General features: G+C 38.5%; 1 protein-coding gene across 1 annotated transcript in view; it reads right to left on the reverse strand.

Moving 5' to 3' along the window:
- PARD3B (par-3 family cell polarity regulator beta) overlaps positions 1–25,973 on the reverse strand; it is a 393,422-nt gene that overhangs the window by 229,445 nt on the left and 138,004 nt on the right. The window contains exon 5 of the mRNA XM_030951868.1: positions 336–427. Coding sequence (XP_030807728.1) covers positions 336–427 — 92 coding nt within the window. The remainder of the gene's footprint in view (positions 1–335; positions 428–25,973) is intronic.

The raw sequence follows: 25,973 nt of genomic DNA on the forward strand, positions 1-25,973 counted from the left end.
ATATGATTACAAACATCCTCTATCTTAAGACATGAAACACTTGCAGTACAGAATAGAAACCAAAACCTAGATTTCCCCCTTACCCTTACATTACAAACAGCACAAAAATTCCTTCATATTCATCAACGAGTGTAAGACATTGTCATGCTCAAATAAGTGCTCTGGTAGGTGAATCAAATGCAATTTTAGGGTAGGAAAGGCAGGAGGAGGAAGAGATCATGGTGATGAGAAGCACAGTGCAGAACCAGAGGCACAGCTGGAATGAGAAGTCAGTCTTGTATTGCATAAATTGGCAAACCACACTTGAGCCAGCACCTAACAAAAGATGTTCCTACCTGCTAGGGAGCCGGCCCCTCTGAGCGAACAGCAGTTCTGTGGGTCCAGTGAGGTTCATCTCTCCATCCTGAAAGGATGCCTGGGAAGCACCCTGTTGAGAGATTTCAAAGGGCATATTGAAACTATGTACATAATAATCCATATAGAACAATGCTGTGTTTGTGGTTTTAAGTCTGAAGAGAAGAGAAAGTCAATCTTAAAATTACATCATCTCACCAACAGTGAGGACTAAAAGACCCATTCTGGATGGATCATCTGTGACAGCATTTGGAGAAACAGGAGGGTATCTAAAGTCCTGCACCTTGTGCCAGTCCCACCACCTTTCCACTGGAGAAGCTTAATGTCGTAAAGTTGTACTGCTTTACCTTCTTCTCTGCCTAACCTGAATGCCATTCTCTCCCACTCTGAGACACCTCCTTTCTCCCAAGAAATGACACTTGAGTAAACCCAACAGCTTTTTTTTGGGTGCTCTATCCCTTGGCAATGTTTATCTGGCAAAGACATATTTTCAGAGTAGCTTCCCAGAAAAAGAAATTATGCAGCCATTTGGACAATCAGACACAAAAATACAGTGCACACAGATGCACAATGCTAAAGCTCTTGAAAACTATTATTTAACTTTCTTTTGTGATCCTTGCACTCAATGTTTGCATTTTTTTCATACTGGGAGAGGGAAATAGTTACCAGTGAGATAAGACCACTGTCAGCAGATGATGTATTAGCTTTAACATACTGTACTTCATCCCAACCCTTATAGCAATAATGTAAACAAAGCAAAATCTGTAACAAAGACCTTTTTTGGAGAGGTCACTTCTGTCAACTGTGCAACAGGAATAGAGCTGGAAGACATAAATCTTCAGCTGTCAACACACTAAGAGAATTCAATTCGGAGCCTGATCCTAACTAGATAAAGGCTAAAGTTAATCATTATTTTTTTGTTGTTGTTGCAGTGGTACAGTTTTCCAGTGTATTCACTTGCCATATTAAGTTGTCTCAAGGCAAAAGGTAGCAATGCTATAAATTAATTTCAAAGAACAAAGCCAACTAGATAGGTAATTTAATTTTCAATAAAAGTTCTGCACCAGTTATTAGAAGTTTCAGCTTCTCTCAAAATATGAGGTTCTAAAGGTTTGGTGTTTCCGGTCCCTCAAAGATTTGTAGAACTTGTTTTTAGTTTCTAAGTATCAAGAGAGTTGGGGGCAAGTGTGGGTTGCCTTGTGCTTCAAAATCACGAGCAGCATTGCAAGCAAACCCTTGAGATATAAACCAAGCTGGACCCTTTTTGGTTTGCATGGTGCTTCTAAACCCATAATACTGGTAGTGATGCTCCTTGTGTGTTAATTAGAGCAGAAGCCAATGGACTTGGGTTCAACTGCAAGACCAATATAGTTCACTCAAAGTCAACTTCTGTCACTAATAAAGAACCACTTAGAAAAGCTGCGCATTGAGTATGTGCCATCTCTTCCAATCACTTTCCACAGTGGAACCACGTCAAGGAACAATTCTTGTTATATGAAGTATATTCCATACTAATCTCATAAATCAAGAGTTCGACCTCAAGCAGTGCATTACCAACAGAAATCAGACACACAACCTTCCTACATTAAAATTTCATCTTGACAAAATCTTTAAAAAAAAAGTCTTGGTAGGAGCAGATGTTGGAAGCAGACAAACCCTTAACAATAATGCTCACAACAAAGCTAACCTCTGTTAGCTGGCCACTGAAAACACTGGTGCTACAAAGGCTCTTCTTTACGGAAAGTTAAATATAGTCACACCATGAGCAGATTCAGGGCTGTGATTAACTAGACCCTTTTCTCCCAGACACTGGCTGCAACACAGTACATGACACAGAACATGCTACTCATGCCTCAGAACTGTTTTGCCATCTGAAGCCTCCCTTGCAGTCTACACAAGCAACATAAGCTATGCTACTTCTCTGTTTCCGGGCTTTTGGTTACTGCTGTTTTTGCTGTGCTGAGGTTACATCCATGCTTGTCTCCATCTCCCACTTCTAGGGAAACAGATTTCCCAGCAATGATAAACACAGAGATTCAGAACACAATCTTGTATCTTGTTTCTGTTGACGGATTCACAGATTTTTTGACCAGAAAGAAAAAATTTTTAATCAACAACTATAATCTCACACTTCAATTTGCTGTGTGGCACAGCACAACATTGCTAAGAGCACAATTACACTCCAAGATAAGCAAGAGGTCCTTACAGAAAGATGGCAACAAACAGCTTTCTTTTCTGCTAAAGGCCAGACCAGCAGAAAGTATCTTGAAGTTTGATAAGAGGATTGTTATAGATACTAGAGGTATCAGACCTTTGGAAGAGATCTTCAAAAATAGATTTATAAACATGTCTCTCATGTTTCAAGGCATGATTGTTCCAGTGCCAGAAAATAATGGGGTAACCTTGTGAGGCACCTGACAGTCATACACATCCATATTTTTATCTTTCCACAAGATAAACCTTCCGTGAGGAATTACAGGATGAAATGTGGAGTCCATAACACTTACAGCTTACATTTTTTGTTTATTTTATTTGTGGTTTTTTTTGGGTTGGTGTGTTTGTTTGTTTATTGTGGTGTGGGGGCTTTGCTTGTTTAAATTTAAGGGTAAAAGCTTCTAAACAAAAGTTATCCTCTCCTAACTGGAGAGAAGTGTGCTGAACGATTTCAGAAAAAGCTCAGTGTCAGAGGCCCCCTCCTGCACACCACTGCCTGTTTAGATTTGCAGGAGTGTAGTGCTCCCACATATCACAGATTATCACATGCTCAAGTCAATAAACACAAAGCCAGATATATTTGAAGGCTTAACTGATCAAGGAAACATGAATCATAACACTGACATTCTAAGTGAGCTCTCTGAGAATGACATTAGAGCTCCAGTCACGTAACAATCACTATAAATGGACAAATTCCTTTCATACTTGAGCATTACATTAGAAGCACAGTAAATTTAAACAGATCACCTCCTGACAAACAAGCAAAATAACAGCAAACCAACAATGCACAATTAAAGACACTGTCAAGAGACAATGATCCAATACACACAAAAATGCTCAATCTCTTGTGCAATTTTTAAAGACTGATTGTCAGTTTCTCAATAGTAGCAGAATTAAGGACTAACTGACTAACAAACTTTGACTCAAATTCAGCTAACACTGTAACAGATTTATAGTGACAGAATTGCAGTATTCACTTGGGATATAGGAATAAAATAAAAAATGGTGTGGTAAAAACGAAAGCCAAGGAAGCATATGCATCTAAGAACAGTGGAAGTTTTAAAATTTATTTACATAGGGATAATTTGAATTAAGCAATTCTTCTTAGTGCCACTAAAAGCATGTTCTTCAAATTAGGGGTAAGTAGAAGAGAGTGATTCTAATAAATAGCCCTCTGCAAACAACTGTAATCCAAATGCCAGGAAGAGTCTTGTATTCATTATGTGACAGCTCTCAAGTTAGGTAAACATGTACATGAAGCAGCAGGAGTGACAGAGTACGTACCAGTAATGACATTTTCTACTTTGCGAACATCCACTCTTCTCAATTCAACAGTCAGCATGGGCAAATGTTAGCCCCAGCAATAAACATAATGAGTCAGTTATAGTCTTATTGAGCTTAGGGAGTATGGCCAAGTCTACAGTCTTTTTCTTTAATTTTTGAAAAGGCTTGTTTCACAAAACCCACAAAATATTGGAGGAGAAAAGCAATAGTGGCACTTTTGGACACAGACATGAAGGTATCCATTTTTTTTTTTTGCTAGAAAAAGAGACAGAGAGAGACAGAATTGACTGAAAATGGTCAAACCAATCATTTGTATTTAAAAGGATGCAGCCCTGAGCAGCCAACGCAGCAGTAGCTGCCTCAACATCCAGGCTGCCCACCAGTTCCACAGCTCTTTTTCCTCATTATCACAGCAACCCAAAAAAATCTGGATTTTGGTATCTCCAAAAAAAACTGTACTAGTTTGTTACCATTTGTTACCTAAACTCTGGCGAGAGTGTAGTTTTGAGTTCCATTTTAACTAAAACTAAATCTTCTGTTGAGGTTCTTCTGCAGCTGAAGTTTGCACATTCACTCCAGAACAGACTATACCACCTAGCTCAGCAAGAAAACTTCAGAAATATTCACAGACCACCAGTGGCTATAGAAAGGCCCTAATTCACCTCAAGTCTGGCAGGCTCAGAACACAATCCATTCTTACGACAAGTAAGTTTTCAGGTAGCATAAAATTGCCAACACATCATTTTTAGGAAAGCTGTGTAGCAAAAACCATCCTATAATTGAAAAAAGCTTATTATACAACAGCCAACGTAAGAAAAAACCCAAAATAGATAAATTTAAAGAAAGAGGACTCTAAATAAAGAACTGGAGAAAATACTGAGTGCAGGATACTCTCGAGAGTATAAAATGGTCATCAAACACTAGCAATAAACTTGAAGGAAATAAGTAAGATCTATTAATAGAATAAATAAATATATCTACTCAAAATAGGGCTCAAACAGTCTGGTATACCCAAGGGAAAGTATCTTTATCTGAGACTTTCTTCTAATGACAAAGTTAAAAGTGAAAATGTATGTCTGAAGTTCCAGTTTCCAGGACTGTATTCCCTGAGGGCCTCAGCCCTTTAAAACAAAGGAAAAGTATCCAAATCAAAGAGCAGAAGGTCATGGAGCAGGGTGGCAGGCTGCAGAGCTCCCTCTCCCTGCTTGGCCAACAGCAAACCTTCTTCCAAGAAGGTTCAGTAAAAGTTCAGATCCCACCAACATAAACAGTGAGATGCAAGGAAACCTGGGGGTGAAAGGGATGCTTAGTTTACAAATGCAGGAAGTGTCTCATCTACTACTCTCACAACAGACAATTTTAATTACCGTATTTAAAAATTGAACATTTTTAGCAACACTTTCAGGATCATGTGAGCATTTCTGACAGCCAGAATGAGTTTAAAAAGCCATAGCACTATATTTAGCTTTAAAAATCAACACTTTCATAAATATTCCCAAACCAATTAGCCTGTGTTATAAAGTTGTTTACCTTTACCTAGAACAACAAATGCAATACCTGGCATTGCCTAGAGAAGACCACATAACTCATGGAACACATACAGAGAAGCCCTTTGTTGTTCTGGAATAATATAACCAAGCACAGGTTAAAATACAGTAACCCTATCTGAACCAAAGTTAGACATATCTTGCTGTAATGCCCAGCAGTAACATTCTACACTGTTTTCAAGTACTGGCCAACTGTACATAGCTTTTTAGGTCCAAAAGGCTTCTCTGTGGCTCACTTGGTCTGTTGGGACAAAATGTAAGTTGTGTGTTCCTGAAATGGCTAAGAAACTTCGTTCAACCACAATAACCACTGCCCTTCATTATGATACTCTTCAGCCTCAGTTTGCAAGAAGAAGAATGCAGCACATCACAAGCTTTCAAAATATTTCAGACTGAAAATCAGTATCTCTCCTCCTCCACTGAGCGTCAAATTCACAACAGGCCTAATTGAAGATGTGGCATTAAAACCCTTCATAGAGAAAACATTTGTTTTATCTTTACAGAGTCAGATTATCCCTAGGCCAGGGAACAATCTGGCAAGGGAAATACATAACAAGCTATAACTGTAGCAGTAACACCTCTGTGTAGGAAAAAACTTTTTGTATCTGAGGAATCTTGGTTTGGACTGGGACAGAATTCATTTTCTTCCTAGTACCTGGCACTGTACTATGTCTGGGATTTAGTAAGAGAATGATGTCGATAAACTACTGATTTTTTGGTTGTTATTGAGTAGAGCTAGCCCTATGTCAAGGACTTCTCGGCTTCCCATGCTCTGCCAGAGAGGGGGTGCACCAGAAGCCATAAGACAGCACAGCTGGGACAGCTGAAGGGATACTCCGCAGCCTAGAACACTGTGGCCAGGACATAAACTGGGGGAGCTGGCTGAGAGAGGCCAATCACTACTCAGTGATCAGGCTGAACATCAGTCAGGGGGTGGTGAGCAATTGTGTCAGGCATCACTTGTGGTTCTGGGTGTTGTTCACTCATTCAAGGACTAGGTATGAAGTTGGTGTCAACATCTGCATTTCATTTGCTTGGCTAATCTTTCATTACCAAGATAATAACAGACTAACTTCCAATCTTCCAGTCCACACAGCTTTACATAACACCCAAAACTGCTTCCTAAAATATATGCAAGAATGGTTTAGTATTGCAAAGGCATGCATAACAATGCCTCAAAAAATTCCAGATTAATTTTTTAATTTAACATAGCTTTCCTTTTTTTCCTCCTAAATAAGCATAATAAAATATAATTCACACTGCATTGCTAAAATCAATACATCAAGGGTAGAAACCAATGCAAAGGAGGCTAACTAAATGCTGCTAAACTGAAGGAAAAGTATTAATGTTTGTTACTGTGTATTTCTTATTTTTCCGGTGGTCTACTTGATTGAAATCACTGTGCCATAGAACGTGGGAAGTATTTCTAAACAGCTTACAATACTTCCATTTCAGTTACTGATTAAACTACATCATCCTCTCAACTATTCAGAATGAAATTAATTTGAAATGGATAATTGATGCAATTGTGCCGTATCTACAAATGCAATTAATCACTTGCTAAAGATGATTTTTAGGCAGCCAACTATTATGAAAATAAGAATCACACAGCCTCTTTCAATCTTGTCAATTGAAACGTATTCAACTGGACTGGTAAAAGATATTTTTCAACATAAGAATAGCTGTATGTCTTCAGATATTTTTAATAACATCCAAGTGGATTCATGTTTAATTAGCAGAGCACAAAGAAAAGCCATAATACAGTACGGCTTTTAGCAATTACATGACAGTTTCAGGAACCACAACAGCAATATTTTTCCCCTCAACTACCAATGGATTTCTTGAATATTGTAGTGAGTTGTGATCTTGGCATTTAAAAGACTATTTTGAACCAAGGGCATAAATGGACACTCTCCTGAGAATCAGTCTGGAGTAAGAAATTATTCCCCCAAATTGTTTGTAACAACTCTCTGCTGAGGGTCATCATTACAACTGGACTGCACTGGTGGATTACAGACTCTGTTCAGTGCAAACACTGAGCTGCCTGAAATCCCAGTCCCCAGCATGTCCAAGTACTCTGGCTGAGCTGGCACTGAAGCAGATTCAGAGCACCTGTATCACATGTGCAGTCCAAGGCAGTGCTCAGTATATTTAGGAATGTGTGACAGGAACGTCATGCACACACAGACACACATTTTCGAAGTTATTGCTTTTGCTTTAGCTCAGTGGTCCACAACTTCAGTAAGAATAACATGAGGGCAAATTCTCAGTAGCACAGAGGATGTGCTGAGCCATGACACCAGGGAAGGGGACCCAGCTCCTGGGCAAAGCGTGGGAGGCAACCTCCTCTACCCTCCTAATTATTACTGGCCCCAAGCCAACAAACACCTTGGAGTCCCTGCCTTCTACATTAGGAAGATACTGTTAGTATCAAACACAGCTCCCAGGGAGCACTAGAATCAGCAGGAACCAACACCAGGGGAGCTCCAGTTCTTCAGAGACACAAGCTACACCAGCCAGGCTTCCTCCACTGCGCTCCCATTGAGCTCTTCTGGACATGTTCAACTTCTGCATGTAAAACACACCTTGCCAACATGAACCTTCAAAATGCTCTCCCTGATCCTTCCTGCTATACCTACTCCCAATCTGTTTCATCCCAATCATTCAAATATCTAGCCAAGAACCACTGTCTGCATGGAAAAAGCAATGCTCTGTTTCCTGAGGTCCTACATAAACAGTAAATTCTTTATTATTAAGAGAACCAAGAATTACTTTAGGCCTGGGGATCAAAATTGTTACACATGATTTTGGCACGAGAACTTCAAGAATCCTCGTATGAAAAACTTCTCTATCACGGAGAAAAAAATTTCGCTAGTTATAACAGTACTAGAGAGTTCACATCTTCCTTGCATGGGTGAAGGAAGAGGTGCAAGCTGGAGTGCCTGAGTACTTCAATTTATGAAGGGCTGAGAAAAGGAGAAAAAAATACCTCAGTTAAAAGTCTCCAGAAGTAGCTTTCATACACATAAAACTCTGGACTTAGACCCAACATTTTTAACAATTTCTAGGCTGAGGTGTGAGCAATGTCTTTTCCAAAACAGCAGAATGTTGTCATCTCATTGCAGGGGCTCCATACTGTTGTCTCCTTATTACAAAAGTTTCATACCTTCTTGGTGTTTTCTCATGGGCATCTCCTCAGAGCACTGACTCTTTCTTCTTCACAAAGCAGCCAACTGACTCCAGTCCCCTTCTCAACCAGCCACCCCACTCTTTTATAGCACTCTTCTTCTCATTGCTTACAGCTGTGGTCTGTTCCAGTCAGGCCTGTTCCTAATCTTTGCTAATTGGCCCAGGTGCAACTCCTTAGGGTTAAGATTACATTCTACACTATCTTTATTTTCTTATATTCTATCCCCACACAGCAGAAAGCTGCTTTTAAAAGCAGCATTGATAGTATATTGATAAATATTAGGATTTGGCACCTCTGCTGTCCAAGAACCAATTCCTAAATAAACGGAAATGCTCCAGTAAGGGTGGAAAAAAACTCCAAACCAAACAAGCCATATACACCAACACCAACCAAAAAACTACTGGAAATATAAGTAGTATTGTACGTGTTCACAACTTTAGAGAGCTGTCAATATTGGAATATTTACATAAAGGATGCAGTTAACTGGCCAACCATATAATCACTGGCACCTTTAAAAAAGAGGATACGTTTATTAGTACTCTTCCCATTTATCATGCTGGTTTTAATTGCCTATGAGGTCTCTGCCTGCACTGCAAGCCTACAGAGTCACTACAGAGCAGTATCAGGAGGATTTTGTGCCTGAGTCTGTAGTATTTGCATCTCAGCAAGATTATTAATTTGAACTAAGCCATGATTAGAGCACTTGAAATATTTTGGCTGACCTGCTATCTGCTAGGACATTAATATGCTCATTTTATTTACTTTGTGGTGTTTTTATTCTAGTTTCATATTTTAAGGACTTTTGCTAAATTTGCTGTCCAGAAATACATGGGTGGCCTTTTATTTATAAAGAATATTTAGCAGTGGTATCAACAGTGCAAGGCACCAAAGAAGCAGGTGTTTCCAAGCTAAAATTTGTGCTTTTTTTTCCGTATCATCCACTTAGAGACAAAAATATATATTTTTAAAAAGTATACAAACTTTGGACATCTGAGTTACTACAGAAATTATTTGTAAGCAATTATTCCCATGGCAACAAGCATCATTTAAAAGTGTACTATCATTAGCTCCACAAATGCACACTAGTCCCTTATTTTGGTTGGAAACCACCAGTGGGCAATTAATATTGCAAAAAACAGGAAAGAAATTAATGGTTCTACAAGAAAATCTACCAAATTTTCTCAGACCAAGAGAATACCAGCATGACCTTTCCTGGCTCAACTCACTGCTTGAAGCCTCCCAAGATCTTTAATTGACAAAACATTTTACAAGAGATTTGCAAACTACAAAACTGCATTGTGACTAATTTCTTTTTCATTTAGAGAGAATCCACTTGTATTCCTTTTTTTAAAGTAACGAAAAAAATCTCTTAACCCACTATGCATTACACCAGGATAACTTCTTCATAAAAGTAGCACTTAGAGGACATCTAAATCTTATCTAGACAATATTATTATGATGCCACATCCCTACTTCTCCCACAAATAAAATCTGAATTTTATTCCCACCACATAAAGATACTAATTCTGAACACATAAAAAAAATCCCACAAACCTAACGCACAATAAAGGAAACTTTACATTTGTAATTGCGCTACTGAATCAAAACTTTCTGCTTTCATTACAACAATATGCCCTCAATATTATCTGAAAGGCTTCTAAAAACATGTATTACCTAAGAGTTCAACGTACAAGTGATACTTGAACCTTGCATCTCTATTCCTTGGAATAAAGTCTTTAATGACTTCACCTGTTTTTTCACCAAAATTAAATGACATGTGTCTTCCCCACCACCAATGACAGTGGGGGTTTCCAAAATTTAAAAATCAAATCTATTTTCAAAGTTAAAATGGGTCTTCATTAAAGATTGCATTTGATACTTTGCTGTTAATTCCCTTTATGAATAGCATGTATAATGAGATGCCTTAAACAGGCTAGGTTGGTCAGCAGGAATCCACAGATCCATTGATTCTGTAACAGCAAGGATAACCACATGGTTACCAGCAGCCTACCATCACTGCTCACAGCCTGCAAGATCCAATGTTAAGTCAATGTTTGACTTGGATCAGAAATTTGTACTCACTGCTTTGGAACAGTAACATCAGTAAGATGCTGCAAAGGTACAAAAATGCTTTTTCTCTTACTTCAGCAGCTGTAGCTGTAGCCATTTTAAGCCAAGAAGGCAGCCACCTCACTAACCAGCACAAGAGGAAACTATGAAAAAGCCTGCCCCATCTTCTCAGACATGCCTTTTCGTGACACCCCACTCACTGGGGACAGCCTGGCATAGTCCCTGTGCTAGTAACCCCTGGGTCACACACCCAAACACCACTACAGTCCAGACCACCTGGCTACCTCTTCTCCCAAAAGACAGAGCTGTGCCGTGGAATGACAGGTCTGGCTGGGGCCACGCTCTGCTCCTGCTGATCTGCAATTGCCCTGTGCATGATGTAGTATTATTACAGGGTATTATGTTAACTTTTCCTCAGTGTGCAATGTATGTTAGTAATTGCCAGTTACGCTACTTCTATTCCTCGTATGGGATTATCACAGTGGAGCAACAGCACTGATTAATCAATTAGCATGGATTCATTAGAGATGAATGATAGGGCAATGTAATTGTGTTTACTGAACAATGGATGACAGTGTGCTTAAAGCCCAGGATTTCTAATAATGATATATACATAACATCATGAATATTTAGAGCACCTTCACTGCAAAGCTAGAGAGACAATCAGGATGTGATTCTGTGTGCAAGTAATGCTGGAGCCTGAAGATGCATAGATGGGAGAGCCACAAGACAGATGGCACGGTTAGATGACTTTTTTTAGCTTTGACTAAATCTTTGTAGAACAGCTACAGCGTTTCCTGTACTCCAGAATGCACAGGCACGTCTGCACAATACAGGGGCCAACAATATAATCAGTCAAAGCCCCAGGTGTCTCAGAAACACTAACCAAGCCATATTAAGCATAAAAACATGAAAAAACTGGCAGAGCCCACTCCGTGAAATAAACAGAAGTATACAAGGGTAACTTAAAACTTTTTCTCCAGATGTCTGAGGTGTACATCCCTTATTGTGGATCCTTATCAATGGCTGAACACTAAGCTTACAACAGCCAATATGAACATGAACACCAAACTCTTAGACACATCTCTCAATATATAATTACTGCCCTTTTAGGTACTAATGCAATAGTCACAGACCAGGCCCTTCTTCTGTCTGTTGGTGGTATATAGACTCACCAGCAATTCACATGGATATCAAGAAGTGAGACATGAGAATGATTAATTTTGTGAAAATATGGTGCAAAGAAGAGATATTGAAATATAGTTTTTGCTGCACTCTGCCTAAAAGGAAAAAACACTAAAAAGGAATGTAAACTGTTAAAGGGGAAATACTTTGCTAAAAAGTTAAAGTAGAAAACATGTTCTCTATTATACTCCAGGAAATCAGAAATCTTCACCTAAGTCCAATGAGAGAGTCATACCTGGGTCCCATGAGAGAGTCAATCTACAGCATGACAAGGACTGAATGTTCAGAGATCACTCATCCAATATTTTCCCAAGATGCTTCCACATTGTCCTAGGGAACCACAGTCTGTGATTAGCATAGAGCTTCCTCAGCTGGGATCGCAGGCCTTGAATACAAGGTACTAAGAATTACTTTGCCTGTTTAGATCAAAGGCACTTTCATTCCTGCAGGGAGTTAAGTTTTCCTCTTTAACTCTGTGGGCTGCAATTTTATTTACTTTGCTAAAGTTTCACATATTGAGTTAATTTAACACTTATCAGCTTCCTCCAGTCTAAGGAACTTACTGAATCAGTGACTAACAGTATATTGTCCTGCAGACATCTTTATATTTAACCATTTGTTCCATATGCTTAGAGATGTTAAAGTCTCAGAAGAAACTTCAGAGTTACATACATATATAAAAATATACCTCTGTGTGTGTGTGTGTACATATGTGAATGATAAAGTTGCAGATAAAGTTCTTCCAAAAATCTTAACAGGTCACAAAGATAACATGGAGGTCTCCCAATATACCTCAGTACTGGAAGGAATTATCTTTAAAAATTCTCTCCTTGGCTCTGGGCATTCTACAAACCAAATTGCCCATCTTCATTCTCAACAAAACCTCCTCAACACTGCGTCAAGGAAAATAAATGATGGCCTAAGGAAAATAGAACACAAATTTGCCTTGCCAGGCCTCTATTTGACAGGCAAGCCCTAGATTAGACATACTCCTAGTTTCTCTGTTGCCACACTTTAAACCAAATTTTTAAAAATAATTTGTCAAAGAAAAAACAACCTATCTATTCTGAAGATTTTCGTAAGAGACCATGAGGATATCTTAACAGAGCACCAAGCAAGTAAATAAGGGTTATAATGTTGTCTGAATCTCTTCAAAGAATTGAGTTGCTTACATCCAAATGGGAGAAAACACACTGTCCTACATAAACCCCTTGATCTCAATCCCAATTCTCAATGGAAATTAAGGGAACTCTGTAGCATTTTAATTCTGCTGAACTGTATACAAAACCTTGTTTCAGGATCTGAAAGTACAGGCACGGTGTCATACTGAATTTACGAGTGAAAATTATTAATAAACCTGAGTTGACTCCTGTGAGCCAAGACATTACTATCACTGGATTATCTTAAACCTAGCACGCAATTTAGACTAGAGACGCATCACCTGAGAGCATATTGTTATTTCCAATAAATCCTTACGAAGCATAGTGGTATTTTCAACCTCTCATAGGGTTTTTAAAAGTCATCATAAAAAACCCTTCATAAAATGATCTGGTTCCATGTTAATTATTAACTACATACTGAAACAACAGCACTGGTTAGAAAATAACTTGACAGCACTAAAAACTGCAGTGTAAAAAGACAAGATTTATCACACAATCGAAAGGAAGCTGGGTGAAATAAGTATCTTAAGCAAAGATATATCAGCATATTTGCTGGGAATAAAATAGAACAGCAATTATAAAACCTTACAGATTAATTAAGCTCAGGACATTTTAATGAGCACAGTTGTAGCCACTAATCAGATTATGATGGGGACTCTCACAACCACAGGTTTTTTTAATTATTTGAAGAGAATAAGCAAACAAAATCTCATGGGCAATTTCAATTTCACACTACAAAGTTATTATCACCAGAAACAGCTTTTTTAGGGTTACAGGTGGACTTAAGTGTACTATAGTTGTTGACTAATAGCAGCATCTCTAATTGCAAGAACAAAGGTCAGAGAAGGCATTTTTGTTGCTTAGGTGAGCACAACAGGTGACATGGACAAATGAATAACTCTCCAAAAGACAGAGGGCAGCAGGAGATACCAACTGTCCTATTTCTTGCATGTGCTCCTGGATAAACACACTATTTCAATTCAATGCCTGTTTCGTTGCTTTTGAGAAAAATACAGGGAAGGTGTACCAACAGAAGTATTGGTAATAAGAAGGCCTTTGAGTAAAATTCCCATTTTTTGTTTATTCCTATTTTAAAATTAAAAAAAAATATTTCCTAGAAACAAAATGTCACAGAGACATATTTAGTACGTAAGTGTTTGCCACGAAGTAGAAGGAAATAGCTATAACCTGTCTCCTTGCATGCCTTTGTGAAGCTCTACCATTTCCAACCCCTCCACACAAGGTGCTCAAGCTGGTTTCAGATACACAGAGAAACTACACTGAGGCTTGTTCCCAGTTCCTCAGAACTTGGAAACTGAAAGTATGGCACCAAATTGCAGAATAAATCAAGTCTGGCTACCTGAGAGGGCCATGGTCAGTTAAGACAAAGTGAGGAAGGTGACAGATGCATAAGTGACAAGGTTCAGTACATCTCAGTTCTTTATGAGGCTTCTCAGCTAAGACATGTGAAGCCAGATTGATTTAAACATGAGTATTTCCTTAACTTACCGTTCCCTTAATTTTAAGAAATGTGTTGACAGAAAATCTGAGTGGCCTGAAAAGTTAACAAAGTTTTTATACATGTGAATTATTTAAACTTTAAAACTTCAGTACAATATGCTTAAACACAAAGCACAGTACAGTTTTATACACCAGTAAAATATTTCAAGTATTATTATTTATGAAGGAATTCAATGTTACTTATCCAGGTCAGATGGGAATTAAGAATACATCACAACCAGAAATGCAGGGAGACTGGCAGCAGGCTGGGTATAAGGGTGTGGGTTGTGGTTTATAGATTTTTTTTATTTCTCTTACTCCTACTACCTATGCCAAGTTCATCTAAATTTACTATTGAGAAAAACAAATTTAAAAGCATTTTGTACAGTCGAGTTTCTTCTGCTATCACATAGAAAAGCAAAGCGCTTTTTTTTTTCTGAAGATTTTATAATTGCATTATAATAACCCAAAGCACTGTAAGCTACAAGAGTTTGCTTGCCTCTTTCTTATATTGAGCACTACTGATCTGCATATTTTGTGGCTCCACATCACTGTAATGCATTCTGGGTACTCAAAAGTAAAGACATTATCTTTTCTTCTAGAAAGAAAAGGTAGAAAGGAATAGCTTCAATGAGTTACTTTGTGAAGGAAAGAACAAGGAAGACTTCCTAAAGAAAAGCCTCTCATTCAGAGATGAACTTTACCAAATTCAAAAGCAACTGAAGGAAGCATTCACTGCTTTCTTCTGAAAATGAGCTTAATAGTACAGGAGCTGATACATCCTGCAGGCAAGAGCAATGCATCTTGGACAAAAGTTGCCCCCAGTAGAAAAGAAGATCATGGAGGGAATGGCATTTTTTCAAGGGTCTGTGCATAATCTCATGCAGGGCTTTAAATTTCAACCAAAAAAACCCACTGCGAATTAGGTTTAATATTTTAATAGAAACTACTGGATACATGAAACAAAACACTGAAATAACAGGGTAATACTGATCTGTGTTGCAAAACTGATGTACTACTCCATTTTAAGCTACTCAGAGCTTCTGCAATTTACATTCACTCCTGTACAATGGTAATGAAGTGATCAAGCCTGGAGATCACAAATACAAGGGCCTGAGGAGCTGAACTCCAGCTCAGAACCCAGTCTGAACAGTTTCCTCAAGCGTGAACTGACTACAGCACAGTGTTGTGAGCACAGAAGGAGGCCAGGTTCTAAGAGGACAGAGATAAGGCTTTCTATTTGCTCTGTGGTCTCCCAGCAAATAACCCTTTCCTGCATAAATGGCTACAAATTCCAATAGAGACAAGTTCAGTCAGTGAACGTTCAGCAGAACTTAAAACAGGAACCCAACCAGAACACTTTCAGGTACAATTACATTTGATCTGGACTAAAAATTAGTTTATTTCCTTTGTGCAAGTATCCCCATGGCTGTATCCAATACCAACAGCTGCAAGTACCATCAAGTCTGGAAAACACAAATGGAAGGATTGAGGGAGCTAAGTGCAAACTGAAATAAAGTTTGAACAGTATATTTTTGTTTATTTTTTTTCCTTAAGCCTGAACTGTCTTACACACTGGTAACAATCAAACAGGAATTGTTTAGCATACAAAAGAAAATATTATTTCTGTTGTTATGGCTATTTGGACATCTGATAGCCTCAGGCAACCCAAAGGGGCCCCAACAACAACAGCTCAGCTTAAAAGACAAAGGGCAGATATCTTTGAAGTGAGAGATGACAAAGAAGCAGCAGTAGACCTTGAAGTTTGGTCTGACAGAAAGAACCTGAACATTTCGGAGTAAATAAATTCTATTCATCCTCACAATTCTCTTGAAGGCAAAACAGGCACAATGATGCTGAATGCCAGAGAACCTAAGGGTAAAATGCTCTCCCCACAAACCCCTCCTGTATGGCAACAGGAAAGACAACCAGCATTTCAGGGGGGGAATCAGCAAACAGCACTGGGGAATGATTCTTGAAATTGTTAACATTTTGTGACCTAGCTTTTATTTTATTGTCTGGTAAATGCAAGTGATAGGAAACCTCTGTCAAAGAAAATATTAGCAGTGTCTAGTAAGAGGATCCTTTGATTCTTTAGCATCCAGGCTGAACAGGCATAAAAGTTTTTAGATAAGAGTGTGTGAAGATTACTGCTCGTGACCCTGCTCAAACTAGTGGAAAAGACAAGACTCGATTTCCAGCTGTGCAAGTGGACAGATTTTTAGAGACTTACAACACAATTCAGGACACAGATAAGGTACAGTTTAGAAAACAAATGCTGGGTTCTAGAAGCAAGTCATTTCAAAGTGGAAGCTCACAGTTGTGTCTCCCAGATCTGAACTTGTATCCTGCACTGGTGATGATACTGAATGGCACAGGGAAAACAAAATGGCAACTACCTTTCTGCTGGGAAAGGGGAACACAAGCCACTCCTGCACAGGTAAGACTGTGGCGTTGGGAAAGGAACTCACCCTGCCCCTTTGGAGAAATCATGCTTGTTTGGGCAATTCCTGCTTCTCACCAGTGAGGAGGGGTGCATTAATGTGGATAAAAAGGCTTCCATAGGGATGTAAAAGCTGTTACACATTACATCATTTCAAAGCTGGTCTAGGGACAAAGACTTGTCATTCCCCTTTAAATCAAAGATGAATAGTAACTGTGCACCCAAGACTTATAACAGTAAGTGTGTACTTGCTACTGGCATTTTTTATTTTATTGCTGCAGACGATGACTTCAATTTGTGGTCAACAGACCTCTAAATTCCTTGACAACTTTTAGAACACCATAAAAAGGAACTGTGAAGATCTAGAATAAGATATGTCTTCACTGGAAAGTTTCTGGGAGTCAACAAACTAAAAAAAGTGAAGTTATAAGTCATACTTCAGATTATAAATTGGATGGCATTTCTGACATTGACAATTACTTTTTTGAGTGGGTATTTTTAGTGAAGGGACAGAAAATTCCTGGCTTTTGTTCTTCAAAAATAAAACTGAAATGTACCAAGGACTACTGATAGTTTTTCTCCTGGATTCACTTCTGATTTATTTATAGGAGGGATTTCTACCTTTACCTGCAAATGTCACAACTGAGCTTGTGACTTTTATATAGTTTCTTGGTTTAATAACTATAGTAGGTACAGCACATGTTCTGCCTCTGCCCCTCTCCAAAAATAAACAAAACCTAATCACATCTAAAAACTAGTTTATATCTCACTGTTCATAGGAAATAGAAAGAGTTGGGCACAGATAACCTAATTTTCACCTGTTTCTGCTTACTCCATACACACTAACTCAATTTAGATTGATCTGCTAATGTTTGCAGACTTACTACAGTGGCACAAGGGTACTATACCCATTCAGCTTATTCTTAAAAAAGACAAACCAAGATGAAATGTTGTTCATACTCCTTTTTAATTTTATTTTAGCTCTTTGTTTATCGCTTCACTTCAAAGCGCTTCCAATATGAGGCACAGTTTCAGTGTGACAACTTTGTAAAATTAAAATAGAAAAAATGTGCCAGCATCAATCTGCTTTACATTGGAAAGCACAACAGCCTTGAGACAGAAATGACGACTTGTGAGAGTAAGCTATAATGAACCCAGAAGTGCTATCTGTAGTAGGAAAAATATATTAGACTGGAGGCTGAACACCCTTGAAACAATTTGTCTTCCTCAATAGGAGTCTCTTATTCCCCACTTGCAGTGTACAGCCAAGTCTGACTCCAAAAGCAAGGAAAAATTATCAATATGAATCCCCACAATTCTGTTGGCTAATATTTTTTATTTGACTCGGAGCCACTTAAAGTCCAAATTAAAAAAAATACAACCAAGACTAAAGTTGAGTCTGCAAGGGACATCCCCCACCTGTCAGTGGGTGGGCAGGAAGGCAGGAAACCACCCTGGCAGCAGGAGCCCCACAGGGCAATCCCACCAGCCCAGGGGCAGGTACCCACCTAGGGCACAGGCCCAGAAGGGGGGAGCTGGGGCTGGGCAGCAGCTGCACAGATAACAGGGTAACAGATGAGGCTGAGTCAGCCATCTGCCCTAACCCCAGGCAACTGCACCAAGAGAGCAGGGGAAACAGCCCAGCACACAGGAGGATACCAAACCTGCCAGGTCCACCCCCAGCTCCCCAGCTCAAAAAGCCCAAAGTCATGGCAGGACAATAAAGAGTAAATACGGTTAAGAGGGAGGCTACAGAGGGTCAAGGGGCTGATCCCAACAGTACCAGTCAGGATCTGTGGCAGGTGCCCCCAGGTAGCCAGGCCCTTCTCAAATTTCAGCGTTGCTAGAAAATAAGTTTTACTGTCTAGTGAGCTGTATTGTCAGATTCCTTTGCACAGACATCCTTTCATTACCTGTGAACTGCAATATATTGGTCTAGTTCCTATTCTTCTCACAACAATGTACCCAAGGTACAAATTCATTTCTCTTAAAATACATTCTTGGCAAAGGGCATCACATGAATATATACGCTACATATAGATGTATAGAATTAGTGGGTAGCATTAGTTATTATTGCTTTCCCAAAGACACACTTTCATGCTAAAAGGACCTTCCAACAGGCTCCTCCAATAAGTACAGACATTTTTCAGTCTTCTGCTTGAAAATTACTTTTTTTCCTTAGACAGCTGGTGAAAGCTATGAACTTGCTTTCTAACTTCAATGTGTACCTTTTAACATAATACCTGTTTATCAAAAGCCTAGATATTTTAAGTACTTTAACAGTAAAACAAACCTGTTATCAACTGCATATCTTACACCAAAGAGTATTTTTCCATTTGGTCTTTGGTGTCCAGACTGAAGAGAGCTGCCAACCAGCCCTGAATGTACATGTTTGGTTCTTACAGAACTAAATACTAGCAGCAATGGAAGAGAAAGTTAGACCTGAATTAATCTTGCTTATTAAACAAATAATAAAGAAGTATTTATGTGGTAGTCACCATCAAATTCATATGAATATAGAATGATATGTAATAAATTCTAAATATCAAATGATTTCAAGAAGAAAACTTAAATCACTATAAACCTAGAGTCTGCATGTTGCTTCTGACCTTAACAGGGAACCAACACATCAGACACTAGAAGCCTGATTACTAAAAAAGCAATTTTAACAGAACTAGCATCAATAACTAGATGTTTTAGACAATTGTGTTGTATTAAAAATACATGTAATTGGCAGCAGATTAATTTCCCGAAAGTCTTATAATCTTTTGGTATACTGCCAATATAATTTTTTAAAAAACAGTTATTTATGAGTGCATGCATCTGGTTCTAATGACCTAACTTTACCTGTAAACATCAGAGTTCGTGTAACTGATGACATTAAAACAAAGTTATCGACATGCCTCTCAAAACAGCCTTTTGAATATGGCAAAAGTAGACAATGAAAGGTAAAAAGGCAGCAAATCACAGACAGATATTAAGCAATCATCAGATTCAGTGTTTTGTAAACTCAAGGATAGCTTTGTTATCGTTAACAGGGTAATCCCTAATCTTACAGTATTTCTTCTGCTCTGAAGTGCTTCACAGAGAGAAAACATACACCATAAATTCTCTTGCATGTACTAACCAGACTATCAATTTGACCATAGGACAGCATCCACCTCATACCATCCTGTTATCAATGGATGGACTTGCCTACGGACAATCCAATTTTCCTTCTCTTCTGGATGATAGGATGGAGCATTTCCCAAGCTTAACAACAGCCTACCAGAGACAGAATGGTCTGAAGACTGAAGTGGAACTGACTTCTTTTACCCCACGTTAATTCTGCTATTTAGAAACTTACAGTACAATTAGTAAATAATAAAAATACTATATAAAAACTTCTCTGGCCCATTCTATCTCTGCTCCCCTGAACCTCCTTGGTAGGAATATAAGGACTTACAATAAAGAATTTTGCATTTTTTCCACAAGGAATAAAAACATTTGGATTCTAGGTGTTCTCACCACTATACAGCAGACCACCTCAGTCACCAACATTTTCAGGGTACTTTCTGTAGAATATTCTTCCATCAGATACACAATATTACTGAATTCACTCTCTCAGATAAAAATCTCAAAACATCCAAGGCAACTCATATGTCTCATGAAGGAAATGCAGATACATTTATACATCAGCCACACTGATCTCATAGCTGGTATTTGTGCCACAGAATTTTCACCTATACCATTAATTAAAAATACCCACAGCTTTGCAGAAGCACACAGCAGTATATGATACCTAGACAGCTATGGTGATGCTACACAGATCTGAGGAAAATGTTCTTATGTTCTTTTAAAACAAATAATACAGATAAAACTATACTCCTTGGCTGAAAAGAATACCACTAAAACATCGGAGCAACAAACACATCTGTAAGAACTGTGATATTTCACAGCCTTGACTGATGTATTTATTTATTATCCATATTTTGGCTACATCTTTTAAAATCAAATTGAAGGGGATATCATTCTAGCTGCTGATAAAGAGATTTTTTTATTTTATTTGTGACTTAAAATCCATTTAAATTTGGTTTTGTTCCCTGGCCTCTCTTCCGTTTATCATGCTTACAATTTCTCATAGAAATGTTTTATGAAATTCCCCTTGGAATATGCCTCTTCTGCCTATTCTGAAAGAGAATTCATTTGGGCTTTTATGGAAAAAATAAGACAACGAAGACTAACTAGCCCTTGCTCAGTAATGCTGCTTGCAGAACTTACTTTACCCCAAAACAATGTATTTCTGTTTGATTCTCATCCTGCTTCTTGAAGGACAGAAAGATGTATAAAGATCAATGCCGCGGCCAGGTGGAGGGGAGAAACACACCGATGCGATGCGGGTAAAAGAAGCTCCGTTTATTGCATCTATCAGCGCTACTAATATACAGTAAAAACTTTCTTGTACACGCGATCACGCAGAATATGATTGGATCCTCCGCCTTGTTCACGAGGCTGGCACGAGTCTTGTCTCTGCAGTCATTGGTTGCCAATCCATGCTCATTGGTTGCTACATATGACGATAATCATTTCTAAGTTTTGCTTTTCTGTAGCCCTGGAATTCCGTTATTCTGATAAGCTTGGCACATAGTACTTCTATTTTTCTTTCCTCAAGGACACCGTAACTGCCACAGCTACTTCCCATGCCTGCAACCCCCAACAGATCATGAACGAAAGGAAGGAGTGGGGCTGGAAGTGAACACCACATCTGAGGAACCTTCACCATATTTTTGACTGATGTGAGGACAGGTGATAAGAAGGGGGTTCCTTTTGTTTCTGTAAAGCTGACAGATGTACCGTGAACTTGATTGTACTTGGCTATTCCAAAAGGCAGAGGAAAGAAAAAGGAGGAGGCCAATTTATCTCCCCAGGTGTTAAAACGTGTAATCATCTCACATGTACCCAATTAGGTCAATGGAGCAAGCATGCTACAAGAAACAGCAGCTCTTTCATTTCAGGTCCGAGTTCGTGTCACTCTAAGACAGCTGCTACACAGACAACAGCACAAATACCAACAGAGAGTAATTCTAACTCTAAGATATCGTATATGCTCACAAAGATATCACGAGATGCTTCAGTGCAGTCACATTACATGGTACGGTTCAAATACAAAGAAGAGGGTATTACAGCCTCCCTTGGGACTGACACAAAAAGAAACTTTTTACTTGACTCTTAGAGAGAAGCTTGAGAATCCATATTGAAACCTATATTAAATCAAGACGAATTAAAGGCAAAACTTATTGTAACCAGTACTTTAAGCAGACAAGTAAAAAAGCACAAGCCACTACTCAATTTCTTCAGAAAAAAAACCCCAACCAAATAATCTTACAGGAACATGCCTTACAGGGCATTTTTTCCCCCCTTATGATACTGCTTGGAATGTGTAACACTTTGAACTGGCAAATATGGTTCTTAGGATCTGAAAAATGTCATAAGAACAACTGTGCCAAGTGAGACCACAGGTATGTCCATCTTTGAATAGCAGGCTGCCTCACAAACTGCTAATTATTGTCCCTTATAGTACAGACAAATAGTGGCAACAATTTGCTCTTGCATCAACACATTTATTCTATAGCCTAATCCCTTCCTCTTAGCTGAAAATTTGCATATTTGTTTTTTGCATACTGTTTGTTTTAAATTTATTTAAAGTTATTTCAGAGAAATTACACCGCTGATGTTACAACAAAAGGTCACATTACAGGCCAGAAGCAATTACTGCAATTACTGACAAAAATCGAAAGTGGGATGTTTGTTCAAAATCCTGAAGCTCACTGACTCACCCTTACTATTTTAGGCTATATTCACACTGATCTTAGTTTATTATTCCTGACTCCAACATGTCAGAACACCTGCAACAGCAAAAGGACACAGTACACAGAAGCACTAAAATATTCCTCCCTTCGTTTCAGTTGTCAATGTCAGAAATTGTTTCACAGGCACGGACAAAAATCAGGACCTGCTGCCATAAAAAAATTCTGACGCAATGTGCAAGTTTCAGAGAGACCTATATTATTATTATCACAGCTCAAAAACCTGTAAATCCAGATTAGCTGAGACACTAGCTACACAGAAGAACAAATCTCCAGATTAAAGTGTCTCCAACAACTTGGGTAATTTAGTGGTGAAGAAGCCTCACCTAATAAAATAAAACCATAAAAAAGAAATCCCATAGACTGTGAATAACTGTCAGTCCTGTAAGAGAAACAAAGCCACACATCTGACTTTTGGAAAAACACAAATATTAACCAAACAAGAGTAGAACTTCATACACCTGCATTCCAGTGCACTGGAAGATGACATATTAAAAAATCCAAAATAATTTCTTTTTCCTAGTGTCACAGCAACAATTGTGTCTAGGTAAGTATCAAAGATCTCTACCCTTATTCCTAGTTGCCCATTAGATTACTATATTTATGGAAAAAGTTACTTAGTAGTAGGCATTTCAGGAGAACACGGACTGAGAACCTATTTTATTCTAGCTAAATGTTTCTAGAGCTTGACAGTAAATGATATGCATGAGCCATGTCGACTGTCATCTTCCACTTTTGACTGTCAGACATGGAAGTAACTTGCTAATGTTTCATTCCAATTTCAGCACCATGAGCCTGTTGCATACGCTGCCTGCTAAAAGCTGTTCCAGATGGAATGACAGTATTTTTTAGGACCCCAAAGATGTAGCTATAGAGATGAATATGTGTCAACAGCATTGACAGCATGACCTTTTTTTCCCTTTTTTGTCAACTGTTCTTATTTCCACGCTGTAATTTTTCTACATTCCCTGTAAGACAGGAGACTTAGGGAAACAAAGAGTTCCAGTCTCTCGGCCATCTTGGATCACCTACAATCTTAATGACCTGGCTGCACAAGGCAGAGGACAAGGGAGGAAGGTGTATAAACAATAAGGCATCTTCAAAATTACAGCCAAGCCCCAAAATTCATTTTAAACAGGAAACAAAACCCACTCTCCTACTAACACAAGAATGATGAAGAGCTTTGATGATTTTCCTCATGAATAGTCAGGAAAATGCTGGTACTCCTCACACTGGAAACAACCTGTTAACAATGAATAACAACTTCTACTGATTACACTATTTTTACTGATAATTTATATACTATGTTAACATCACAGAACATTCATTATTAGCTCTTATTACAACAGATCACAAAAAATCTACTTATCCTGCTGAAATAAAAATATGTAAATTACACCCACTGCTCACTTTAAACAATACAGATAAAACAATACAATTTCTCTGACACACAGGCTGTGCAAGGAACAAAAAGAACACTTCTCCACACACACACATATGCTGCTCTGCACCCTCAAAAGAGGAAAATACCACAGGGCACTTCTGTCCTTTTTTAGATGCACAATTTAGCATTCCGACAAACATTTAATTTACATTTTTTAGTTTTTCCTCTACAATATAAAATAATTTCTTTTTGACACAGAATGCCGTAGCACACAGTAAAAGAAGGGGTAAAAAAAAAAGCAGTGGAGGGCTGTAAGGCAGCAGAGAGAATTGAGAAGGAATGGCTTTTGTTATTTCGACAGCCCTCAGCTTGCTGCATAGTTGGATTTATAATATGTTCTTTAAGAGCAGCAGTTTTCATGGTGTAAGAGTGCCACACAGCTCTGGTTCCTGCAGTGCTCACACCAACAACTTCAAAACTAACTCACTGCAGATGTCCCTATGATCATCTAATCAGACATCAAAAGCAATATACTGACAAGCTCCTGTGCTGATTAGAAGTGTTCTATATATGTTTCACAGCATAAACAGACACACAGTAGTTGCTTTATAAATGGATTCACCCACATCAGAATTCCCTTTTAAAAAATTCCAACTGTTTGGAACTCCCCAGCTGAATGACAGAAAATCCTTTTAAATCTCCACAGATCTTCTGTTCAGTTCCAAATTGCATCATTTCAAGAGCAAGAGTTAAATTATTAATAGGAAAACTTTTACTGGAAAAAAGTAAATGCCTTCCAGAATTAAAAAAACCTTGCTGTTCTGAATGACAGCCTAAGACCACACCACGTCAGGGAGGCAAACCTGGACTTTACCCTCCAACACACATGGTAATATCTATTTCCAAATCTACTTTGATGTCTGATTATTGCACATCAACAAGCATGGATTTAAAGCATTACAAGTGCACCAGCACTGCCAGCTCCTGAAAAAATCCTGTGTTTCTCCCAATATCTGGTCTCCTCAGAGTCCACTTCCTGCAACACTTAAAGAGGACCTGTATGAAAGATGGGGACAGACTTTTTAGTTGATAGCACAACGGGTAATGGTTTTAAACTAGAAGAGGGTATATTTAGACTAGATAAAGGAAAGATGTTTTTACAAAGTAGGTAAAACACAAACAGGCTGCCCGGAGAGGTGGGAGATGCCCTGTCCCTGCAAACATTCAAGGTCAGGCAGGATGGGGCTCTGAGCAACATGATCTAGTGAAAAACATTCATGCTTACAGTAGGAGGGATGAAACCAGATGACCTTTAAGGGTCCCTTCCAACCCAAAGTGGTGTATGATTCTACCACATAACTATGGGAGAATTTCATACTGGAATTCTAACACGTACAAAAGGACAAAATAAAACTATCTGACTTAGTCCAGTAAACATAGTAGACAAAAGTTCTATCTTCTAAAATCAGACAGACAATACAACTCTCATGGCAGTGCAGTATCTTAGCTCAAGTCTTAGTATTAATCTGCTGAATCAAGTTATAAACTCTATGGAATTATTCCACCGCTGTGCTAAAAAAGATATTTTCTGCCCTGCCCTACTTTTAAATAGTGTGACATTTCTAATATTTCTGGGCATTTTTTTTTACTAAAATACTCACATATTTTGTAAGCACTACTCATAGCCAAATTTGTAGCATATCTTTACGTTTACATTTGTATATAATACCAAATAGAAATGGAACAACTCATGAAGCTGCATCCTTACATATGTGGACGTTATGCTAATTCACAGA

The sequence above is a fragment of the Camarhynchus parvulus genome, chromosome 7, assembly GCF_901933205.1.
Source record: "Camarhynchus parvulus chromosome 7, STF_HiC, whole genome shotgun sequence".
NCBI lineage: Eukaryota > Metazoa > Chordata > Aves > Passeriformes > Thraupidae > Camarhynchus > Camarhynchus parvulus.